Source organism: Artemia sp. Qi Xiang Cuo, chromosome 3, assembly GCF_049724085.1.
Source record: "Artemia sp. Qi Xiang Cuo chromosome 3, ASM4972408v1, whole genome shotgun sequence".
Lineage (NCBI taxonomy): Eukaryota > Metazoa > Arthropoda > Branchiopoda > Anostraca > Artemiidae > Artemia > Artemia sp. Qi Xiang Cuo.
The window spans coordinates 66,001,864-66,013,928 of record NC_142796.1 but is presented as its reverse complement, the minus strand read 5'-3'; the positions used below and the strand labels follow the sequence as shown (position 1 = coordinate 66,013,928).

General features: G+C 37.0%; 1 protein-coding gene across 2 annotated transcripts in view; it reads right to left on the bottom strand.

Moving 5' to 3' along the window:
• Positions 1-1,528: 1,528 nt before the first annotated feature.
• LOC148954423 (putative RNA-binding protein Luc7-like 2) overlaps positions 1,529-12,065 on the bottom strand; it is an 87,068-nt gene continuing 76,531 nt past the window's right edge. For both annotated transcript variants that reach the window (XM_089086488.1, XM_089086486.1), the window contains exons 7-8: positions 8,214-8,375; positions 1,529-1,743 (exon numbers count right to left, since the gene is read on the bottom strand). In XM_089086488.1, the coding sequence (XP_088942614.1) occupies positions 1,734-1,743; positions 8,214-8,375 (172 nt within the window). In that variant the 3' untranslated portion in view covers positions 1,529-1,733. The remainder of the gene's footprint in view (positions 1,744-8,213; positions 8,376-12,065) is intronic.

The window sequence follows — 12,065 nt, the reverse complement described above, 5'->3', positions numbered from 1 at the left end:
TGAATAGAAGGATTTGTCGTAGAAACTTCATAAAGTGCTCATTCGATTCGAAAATAAGAGGGCTAGTGCCGTTCTTAATAGTCGAAAGTGATTAGAGGGCAAAAATCCCCACCACGGCCCTCAGGGCAAGGGCTATACTATTTGCCCATTGTTAACATTTAAGGTTTTTCTGGAAAAGGGTGGCCATATAGACTCCGGAGAAGGCTCACTCAATGTAAAATCGAAATTTCTACTTCTCTTTTTAAAAGTCAAGAGTGGTTGGATGGAAACCAGCCCCTCCACCATGCCCTATTTTCCCCAAATGCTTCCCCATGTCTTTTTTTTCAAGAAAGCATCCGATAGAAATTTTGAGATAGCCACTTTGTTTAAAATAGTCTAAGCATCATTTTGGGGTTAAATCAACCCCTCACAGCCTAGGGGCAAGGGTAGTAAGTTTTACCCCGAAGGCATGTAAGGTTCAAATGGAAGGCGTGGTCGTATAAACTTTAAAGGTGGCTCATTTAATTGGAAACTGAAATTTCTAATTCCCTTCTAAGAGGCAAAAGTAATAGAGGGCGACTAGCCTCCCCCCTGACGCCCTCTGTTCCTGAAACATATCTAATCGAAATTGTGAGATAGCATTCTCAAGACCAGAAAATAATTTGCACTTTACTGAAAAACAAATACATTTTAAATGGTTTCACTTTTTTTTTTACTTTACTAAATAAAAAATTATTAAAACTTCAAGGAATAAATATCAGTATATGTAAATTAAATTAACAATCCACGATCTTTTTTTTTCGATAAAATGCAAATTATTTTCTGATCTTGAGAAGGCATAGTGTTTATCACCCCTGCTCAGGTTAATTTTTGACGTTTTTAGTTTGACTCGGCTATCTACTGTAATTTATGTTTCTTTTTGAGTTCCATTTATTAATTGATAGTGATTTGTGGTAGTTTTACCCTAGGAAGATTACTTTACTTTATTTTTGCTCATTTTTAGCTTAATAGAGCTCTTTACTTTTCTTTGAAAAACTTGTTTTGGGGAAGTTTTTTAAATTAATTTACAATACCACCCAGGTGAGTGAACTGTCCACATTGTCGTTTAAATCGTTACTTAGAAATACCTCTTTGTCCTCGTTTATTCTTAGTCCAAGTGACTAGTCCTGCTAATATTATTTTCAAACCTGCTCTTACACCTTGATCTCTCAAGACCTTTAATATTCATTTATTTTGCCAATATTTTACCTTGGACATTCAGACCACCTGCATAATCTAAGCATAGAAAAGTTTTACCTTCACAATCTACCATGTTCTCAACAGCTTTTGCTGTGCTCCTTATGCCACAGTTAATCAAAGTAACCCATTTTATTGGGGATAGGAAGCAACCTTGCTTAGCTTCTGATGCGACACAGACACCAACTACTATCCCCATTTCTACATAAACCACAGCAATATTACTTTTGTACAAAACACTAATGTCAATTTTAATATAGAAATTAAAATTTGGTCGATGTATCCTGTCACCATCTTAAAACCACATCGTTCTTCTCTAAACTTAATAGGTCTAAAAAGTATAATCATAAAAAAGTAATTAGCCTTCTCCAATAATCTATCTAATGTTTATACGATTAACATCTTCACTCATCACCTTTTTTCTTATCAAGAGGCGTAATTAAGATTTCTTGGAGTCCTTGGATACTTCTCCTTTTTCACATTGGTTAAATAATATTCAATCAGGAGGGTAGCAGCGATCACTCCAACCTAGTAAAAAACGAGGTTCAGGTCATTGTAACCGAAAATTTAACGTTTTTAAACAGTTTTTGAAAAAAAAGAACTGTCAAGTAAGAAAAAATTGCCATTTGAAGCAAATTCAGGGATGGTAACAGTAATTAAGGACGTATATATACATTTTTAAGGATTTTACCGCCCGGAAGGGGTTGCCAAATGATGTCGACTAGATGGCGATGTCACCCGTCTTTTTTTTTATGAAGTCATCTGGTTTTAATTACCAAATGTCAAAAAGGAGCAACAAAATTTAATCCAATAGAAAGGAGAATATTTTGATAAATAAAATTTCAAATAGGGATAAAATCCTTTTAATAGACAGTGATGATGATAACAGTGATAGAAATTCACAAAAATACCAGATATTTCGGTCACATATGCAGTGACCGAAATATCTGGTATTTTTGTGAATTTCTTTCACTGTTATCATCATCACTGTCTATTAAAAGGATTTTATCCCTATTTGAACTTTTATTTATCGTCATGGAAAGGCAGTACGGTCTCCGAAATTATCTAGGAGAATATTTTTTATTGGTTTACATACCAACTGAGTGGGCGGTTTACAAACCAATCGCAGTTCTTTTCACGGTTATAAACTTGGATCAAAATGGAAGGAAACATGAAGATCTGATTATTAATAACTTCCTGTAAGCTTATATATAAAGTTAGATTTTTATTTGTAGCCTATATAGCTTAGGACTATCTCTGGCTCTGTTTGGGAAAAGTGAGGGGGCTCCATTGCCATGGTAGGAACCATTTTACTTGGAAAAAAGGGTGTTGATTGGGGAATTGATTGGTACTAGTTTTGATATAACATAAAGGCATTTCTTTCACAGGGGGAATGTTGGTGCATGTTTTTCTTAAAAAAGAAAAAAAAAATCTAAAGTAAATGCCAAAAATGTAATTCAGTGGATAAAACTAGATTTCAGCTAATCAAATGATACCATAATTGTTTCTTTCGCTGGAACATGAAGAAGATACACTGGCTGAAAAAAAAAACTTGCTTTGTGACATTTTTTTTTTAATGACAGCAAAACAGAACTTTTTTACACGAATGACACCCTTGTCTTTGGAGTTTTAAAAGGATGGGAGTCTCACTCTTATTTTGGTAATTTATGTTGATTTTGACTTGGTTTTTCATCTTAATTTCTATTCATTTTAAGTTTCATGGTTTCATATACAGTAGCATCTGTTATTATGATTCATTTAAATTTCTGTTCGTTTTAGGTTTCGTTTATTCAGTCATAAAAAATTATATTTGTTTAAAAGTTTTGTTAATCAAACATTATCTCTGCTTGTTTTAGGTCATCAGTAAAATCTCCATTACCTGGATCTGTATTTTTATTTCTATCTCTAAGTCAAGGCCGTATCCAGGGACGGGGGATTAAAACCCCTCGCCGCTATCAAAATATTTGTCCGAATTGTAAGAACGTAATAAAAAAGTATAAAAATAAAGTTTTGATGCTTGTTTTTGCCATCCGAAAACCCCCCCTCCCAGAACAAAATCCTGGACACGGCCTTGCTCTTCTGAGCAGACATTTTTTTTCAGAAAGAATAAAGAAAGTAAATGTTAATCCTTAATCGAGACTAATGGTAGGTCTCTGAGGCCAATTATCATTAATTAGAGCTAACTATTTATTATTAAATTCATTATAAAATGGTTCGTATATGCAAATCCCATCTCGTAAATATTCGCAATACGCAAAGGCTGCGGATGTTTTAGTTCTTACTGCTCTTATAATACGAAGGATTAAAATTTTTTTTTGGTATTACTGGGTGTTTTGGAACGCAAATAATAACAAATTATTTATTATCACTGATGATAATTACCTTCTGGGATGCATCTCGGGTTTTAAGGCATTATGGACATTAAATGAAAACATTTTTCGCCCCTATTCCCATCTTAGGTATATTCATACCTGAAAACCGAGTGTTTCAATTATTTTTCTTTTGGTTCTTATATAATTATTAAAATTGTTCCGGTGCGTGAAGTTTCTCCTTAATGCCACACTGAATCTGACAAGAAACAAGCTGAAACATTCCTCGTTTACACAATAGCCGAACTGGACGACCATATCAACCAATTTACCAGTATCCTATAGTCGATTATAACAATAATCGATAAGGTGCTACAACCGTATACTATTGAACAAATATAGACTAGTGGGGACATGGAAAAATTAAGCATAGACTTAAATTTTTAATTGTTTAATGACATATACATTTCGTTTCAATTCCTATTTGATAACAAGATGGTTGGGTCAGATTCCTACATAATCTTAATAATCCCACCAATTTTTTTGTACACAGTTTACTGCGAATTAATGACAGTCTTTTGATCCAGCAATCAGTAAATTTGCACTTTCTAGAGCTCCATACTTAACTTAAGGCTCCTGCTGGTGGTCCAGCGTAGAGAGAGATGAGACTCTTTGCCTCCATTCCAAACGGTCCTACGCAAGCGTGACTGCTTCTTGGAGATCAGTATCGATCATGGAGAAGTACTGGGTAAGACTGTCCCTCCATCTGAACCGGGGTCTTCCACGGGGGCGCTTCCAGCCATGTTAAGGAGGATCAAAATTGAAAAGTATGCTGGCGGGTGCTTCTTCTGGCATGCGAATTAAGTGGCCAAACCACCGTAGAGTTCTTATGGCGAGCTGACGAGAGTTGAGGGTCTGATCCGTTAGTGTCAGCAATCGGGTGTTTGAGACCAAGTCGTACGACTTGATCCCTTCGATTCGTCTTAGGAAGTTTGTTTAGGCCACATCTATGGCATCACGAAGAGAAGCAGCTGCCGGCCAAGTTTCAGCACCGTGAAGAAGGACTTGCGTTACGGTCGTGTTGTAGATCCGCATTTTTGTTTTTTGGCTAATGTTGGGCTTTGACCACAAGGAACGGCATAATCGAGCCATGATAGACTCAGCTTTCGCGATGCGCGTCTAGACTTCCGTTTGAACTGAGTCGTTATCCGTGACGACATATCCAGGGTAAGTAAAAGACTTGACAATTTCGATAGTGTGCCCTAAAACGTTGAATGATGGTGAGTTGGCGGAATTTCCTGCCGGGTCGATGATCATTATTTTTGTTTTCTGCCAGTTAATATGTAGCCCCACTTTCAGGGCTTCTTCCGACAGTGTATTGAGGGCTGCCTCGAGTTCAACTGCAGAAGTACATATCTGGGCAATATCAGCTGCTATGTTGCAATCGGCTAGGACTCTATCGCCATATTTCAGTCCGAATTGGAGCCGATTCGTGGTTCGATCCATGATATAATCAATCACCGCGTTGAAAAGTTCAGGAGCAGCAACACAGCCTTGCCTTACACCAGTATCTATCTCGAATAGTGGGCTTCGATGACCATTAACCTGGACGGAGCTTTTTGTACCGGTGTAGAGCGCCTTGAACAGGCGGCAATATTTATCAGGGATTCCAGTTCGTTTTAGTATCAGCCAAAGGGACTCACGGTCGATCGAGTCGAAAGCTGCTTTAAAGTCAACAAATGCAATATATGCTATGCGCTGGAACTCGCAGGCTTTCTCGATGACCTGTCGAATAGTGTATATCTGCTCAGTCGTGGATCTGATGGGCATGAAACATACTTGCTGAATCCGGCGGGACTTACGAATGAACTGGATGCTCTTATTATGCATCGTCACAGTGAATAGTTTGCCAGGTACTGACACGAGGGTGATTCCTCTGTAATTCGAGCAATCGCTACGGATACCTTTCCGCTTCTATAGAGTAATGATTATCCCTACCCTTCATTCTTCAGGTATCAATTCGGTTGACCAGACGAGGGAGAACAGCATGTGCAGCCAAAATAGCATTGCCAGTCCTCCAAATTTTAGCAGATCGACGGTGATCCTGCAGGTTCCTGGTGCCTTGTTGCTCTTCATTCTCCGCACGGCATTTTGTATCTCTTCTACCGAGGAAGGATCAGGCTCTGGTAGATTTTTATATAGTTTTGGCTGACTGGATGTAGTTAGGTTGTAGTCAATGACGATTCTTTTGGCTTTTAATAGCTTTGCGAAGTACTCCCTCCATCGATCAAGTTGCGCGTTTTCATCTTCGAGCATTTCGCCAGAGACGGTTTTAACTGCGCCTATCTTTGGCGATGTCCCATCGCTAAGATCTCTGACAAGCTTGAAAAGCGACATGACGTCACCTTTTCATGCCGCATCTTCAGCTTTTTTTTTTTTGAACAAATTGTTGTTTATCACGGTGAATAATATTGTTTCTAGTCCCGTTTAGCCGTCTCTAGGAGGGCATATCTCCGGCCAACCGCGCTTCCCGGCGCTATTCAATGATTTGCAGTGCTTCTTCGATAGCCAGGGCTTCTTCGAACACGTCATACGACCAACGGTATTAGTGGCAACTTCTAATATACATTTTTTATAAGTCTGCCAGGACGTATCCGGATCAACAAGTGCATCCAGGCATTTAAACCTATTCTGAATTTCAACTGAGTGCTTTTGGTGGAATGCCTCAATTTTTAGTTTCTGGGTGTCTAATTTTAGCTGGCGCCGTTCTGAAGGCTGGGCTTGAAGACGCAGGCGGAAGTACGCAGCAACTAATCGATGGTCTGTATTCCCTATCTCAGCATCACGATATCTTCTACAGTTCGTAAGTGATGAGCGCCATTTTTGGTTGACTCTGATACAGTCAATCATCTTCCGCGTTTACCCGTTGTTGCTATACCATTTGGGCTTATAGGTGTCTTTCCTGTTAAACAGGGTGTTGGCAATGACCAATTCGTGCATAGCGCACAGCTGGAGGAGTCTGGTCCCGTTTTCATTCAACGAGTCAGCGGTAACCGGTTCAACTACAGATTTAAAAGCTCCGCTGGGGTTTGATACAGTTGCATTGAAATCGCCCACCACAGCCAGAACATCGTGAGGGGAAATCCGGGATAGAGCAGATGTCAGAGCTGAGTAGAAATGGTCTTTTTCGACCTCTGGGAAGACATTCGTTGGTGCGTAGCGCAAAGAAACCCATATCTTCCCTTGCTAGTGGTTAAAACGAAAAGTGAGTAACCTATCCGATATTAGGTTGTGGAATATGAGGCGCTCAGATGACTTCTTGTTTAGAAACTGGCCTACGCTACTGCTTCCACAGAAGGTTTGTCCTGGCTGTATTATCTTGTGACCTTTACTGTTGATTTCTTAATCGTCTGTTCACATAAAATCTGTTTTAGTCCTTCCCAGTATATCAGTTCCACAGCTTAGTATCTCCAACCCAACAATGTCATTGGATCCCGGCTTATTCATGGTTAAAACATTCCAGGTGGCTATTCTCAACCCACCTTGGTCAGCAAGATTCAAAGGATGTCCAGAGGCGTGCCAAGGTCGTAATAAATTAAAACCGAGGCTTGAGTTTCATTTCTTTTCATTGCAATTATTTTCAGGAGGAGGGTCGCAAGCCCAACCGTCCCTAGGCCTGGGTTCTGATTAAGAAACCCTGGGATGGGCTACACCCGCACTCATGAGGTTGGGGCGGCCCTATTCGGAGCGATTTGTTAGGGGTTTAAGCCCCATATCCAGTGGCACGTGATCAGCAAACAAAGCTTGCATCCTTCCGGACGAGCTCCATTCACCATGATGATACATATTTTTCACTTATTTTCTGCTGATTTTTAAAACACGTTCTTTATTTTTGAATTTGACGCACGCTGAGTGTTAGACTCCATATCTGCATCGAACATACTTTGCATTAAAAAGGTAAGTTCCCGGACATTCCTAATTTTTCTAGACGAATATAGCTGTGTTAGGCCCGACTTAACAGATTTAAAGGATCAAATTTCTTTTTTAGTGTCCTTGGTACTTTGGCTAAAATACTGTTTACTAAAACAAGGCAGAAACCGGTCGAAATTCAGAAATCCTGTCTTTTTTTACTGTATACAATCAGCCTATCATCTGAATTGAAGCCCTGTAAAAAAAAAGAAAAAAAAGAAAAAAAAGAAAAAAAAAAAAGAAAAAAAAAGATTACGGCTATTTGGATAACCACTTTTCAAATCATGCGAGGAAATAAATCGCTTGACTCTTTAGGGGCGTATGCCGCCCTTTTTTAAAAATCAGGGAAATATTTATCAGACTCGTAGCTTTTGATGGATAATATTAAAGTTGATGAATTTGTAAATTGGAATCAGCATAAAAATTCATATTCTTCTGGTGTACTAATAGTTATCAAAATTTCTCTTTTTTAGAATTTCGGTTACTATTAGATCAAGTCGTTCCTGATTCGCAGTTCGTTACCACGAACTGTTTGATTCTGGAGTTGTAATTTTTTGAATTGTATTAATAAAGGCTCATCTATCTTTCTATTTTACAAAAAAGACAGTTCATATCGTAAAAAAATCAGTGTAATCCATACATTACAGGAAGTCAAATAAAATAATACATTTTGAACAACAAAGCATAATCCCTTCAAATTTATTTAGTCCCTTGAATCACCTTCTATAAATACGATGTCTGGGAGACCTTGACCTTTCCCGTCTTTCATGTCGATCCCTCGAATGATAATCCCTATCCCGATCCCGTTCGTATTCACGATCTCTTGAACGTGTATAGTCTCTATCATCTCTGGTTTCTCTATGTGAAGGGTGTCTGTACTCACTGAAACAAAGTGAATGATTATTTCATGACAACAAGAGGAGTCGATGTAGTCATGTCAAGAGTTGTTGTTGCTACCTAGTTCTGTTCGAAATAACACTGATTAAACAAAACAAATGGAGAATAGAAATATCTACAAAATAAAGCCCCCCCCCCCCCCCCCCTGCAGAGAGAGAGAGAAAGAGAGAGATAGAGAGAGAGAGAGAGAGAGAGAGAGGGGGAGAGAGGTGGAGAGAGAGAGAGAGAGAGGGAGGGAGAGCGGAAGAAAGAGAGGGAGGGAGACAGAGTGGGGGGGAGGGTTAACTACACAGGAAATTAAAAAATAAGAGGGCAAAAATACTCTTTTTCCACTCCCCTACCCTTGCAAGAGACAATTCTATGATAACTTTTTTTTTTTTTTAAATAGAGTCCATCTTGATGTCATTCGCATCACCTAGAAAAAAAAAGCAAGCTGCCTTTTTACTGCAAAAAACATTTTCTCTGTAAAATTAAAGGTTATAATTGGATGCTTACCGGGAAACAAGGTGTAAAAGTCAAGGGACATCTTCCAGTGTTATCAGAAATTTCCCCAGGGGGGGGAGGCTAGTGTTACCAGAATTTTTTTTTATCGATATCCAGTTTGAAATACTTGTTTTTGTGTTTATTTTTTTATATATTAAGCAGTTACGTGGCAATGAACTGAAAGTAAGTTGTCTCTCGTGATTATAAAAAGAAAAAAAGTTTTGATAGCAATATATATATTAAAAAATTTAGTTTTCATAACAACCTCAAAACTATAAAATTCTTTAGGTTTAATATCACCCAACAAAAGTTACGAGCGTGAGCAAATTTGTAAAATTTAGAAAAAAAGTGAAACACTATCACAACTGTGTTGTTTGATTCAAGAATTGAGCCCAGTTTCAAATTCATCGTAGCTAATGTTGTAGATAGATAGATTTATTTTCCATATATTGTGCCATTTTTTTTTTTCACATGTATTCAATCGCTTTAGTCACTCGTTACTATATATCAAAAATTAAGCGCCACAGAAATGTGTTAATCCTCAGGTAATTGCTATAAAGGTAATGGCTGGCCCCCAGCCCCCCATTGCACTTCCTGGCTGAAGGGCCAAGAAACCGAGATCAGCACCGCCGGTTTGGACCTTAAGGGTCTAGTGCCGTATTACTTACTTACTTACTTAAGTGCTACGAAATTGGGATGCTACTTATCAATATGTAAGTATTGTTATAAACACAACTTAACAGCCAGCAGTACGGGGTTTATGAGGGGATTGGCCCCTATAGGATCTTGAAGATGCCTGAGCATGATTTGGAAAACGATCAGAAATTAAATAAAAACCAAGTTTTTTTCAAATGAAAGCAAAGAACGATATCTAAACTTGCCACAGCGGGAAGCCGGGTTTCTGCTAGTTGATGAATTGAATATTGATTTTGACTAATGAAGTTTATAATGTGAGATCCAAAAGGGTAATCTAAAATTAATTATTAAAATAAAACTTAATTAATTAATTATTAATAATATATAATATATAATAATATATAATATAAAATTAATTATTAAAATTATTATAATAAAATAGTTAACATCAATGGGCTAATGGTGTTTGCCATTTAGACTACTCTTGTCCAAAAACAACTAGGTAATCATAATTTTAGGGGTTAACATAAGAACAGACATGCTGCTAATTTTACCGAATTAGATATACGAAAAAGTTCTAGAATTAGTAAGTTGTGATAATTTATCGATAAACTAATGCTCCATTGTCTATTTTGTGTCGTGAGGATTATTTGTTTTATAGTGACATACTATCACAATTAATAAAAGACTATTTGTAGTAATATGGCTAGCGTAGGCAGCGCTGTCATGTTGGGCTAGTTACTACTAATTGAGTAAGTAAATATTGAATTAGGCTCATAAAATTATAATAGTTACCCTTCCCAGCAATATCAAAATTAGCTAAAAGGCTAAACAAAATTAGCTTAAAAATTAACTCTTCTCAAGGGTCAGACCTTATGCAGCTTTGTATACGACGGGCATGATTTTTTTTACCAATGACAAAAAGAATCCAACGGAATACAATTTACAAAATGGAAATTCCTCAATAAGGTAAACATGTCAGGTGATGCTAGAATTACAAATCAGTTGACATCTTTTGTTACAGCCACCAGCCTAAAAAGAATTATTTTCTGACACATTCCTTCAGCTGAAAGTTACTTTTTTGTTGTTTAGCGTTAGTTTTTTTTTCACGTTGATGGATAAGTAGAAGAAATTAACTTTGACAATTGCAGAGTAACCATTTAAATAGTTTGCCAAAAACACTTACTAAGGATATTTCTGAGCAAAGCCAAGAATTTTTCCCATCATCCCTTGCACATGGCGTCTTCGACTGAAGATTGTGCTTTATTTTTTTTTGCGAAAAGTTCCTTAGACAACAAATTTGACAAACTAAATCAGACGAAAAAAAATAATTTTTTTCTTCTAACCCTTTCAAATATTGATTTAAGAAGCCACTGCGAAGAAAAAGAATAATTGTGAAGCATCATAAAAAAACGCTACCAGCTGTTCTGTATTCTGAACTGCTTCAAAGGTACGACAAATCGTAACATCCTTACTTGGTTCAAGACTCAGTCTAATCAATTTAATAAAAAAAAAAAGATAAAAAACTTATTTACACTTATCTGTGCCAAATGACATACGTAAAGATTATTTTTGGGGGGATTTTATGCTATTGGGTCAAGACTTAAAATATGAAAGATTCTGTATTAACATACAGCTTCCACTGCACTTTTCAACACAAAAGACTTCAGTACTTTTCAACACGAGAATTCCAGCTCCCACTGCACTTTTCAACACAACCACATGCCTCTTCAGTAAATGAAAACAATTAACCCAAACTAGGGATCCTTCGTTTTTCCCCAAACGTACAACCACCACACAAAAAAAAAAAAAAAAAAAGTTCAAGTAAAAATTGAATTAAAAAATAAATATACGCAAAACTTCCTGTAATTTAAACCAGCACTAAATTTTGACAAAATAATTCTTTAAATTATTATGAAAGGCCCAAGGGAGTTGACACATCTCAGTTGTTGTGAAAGCATGTTTTACATTTCTAATTCATGCTAAACCTGAGGAAAAATCGGAATGCGGTGTTGGAGTTCGTCTCACCCGAAGACCAAAAGCAGATCGAATGTTTTGAACATTGTGTTCAGATATCAACCGAAACCGATAACTTCCTAAAGAAAAGAAAAAAAAGATGCATAAAAGCCAGATAAAAATAAGGACAAATAATTGGCTGCGAAAGCCTTCCAATGCAATATTAACAATTAGACTATTCCACAATTTTCAATTTGGCCACATATTAAAAAAAAGAATCATAGAACATGGTGAACTTGAGCTTAGAAATACCTGAAAACTCCAAAGAGTGGATTTTAATGAAGACGAACCTTGTTCGAAATCAATTTAGTCATACTTTTTTAAGAATAGCCGTCATATTATTGAATCCTAATGCATGCCATTGCATCAGAATTCAGCCTAATATTAGTGTCAAACTTTGGAACACAACAAATTCTGATTCTTTGAAAGATGATTTATTTGAAAGGTCTACAAGGACATTGAATAGCCACAAAGTCAGCTCCCAAACATTCTACAGTAAACAACAAAGAAGAATGTATAATCCACCATAAATAAAGAACA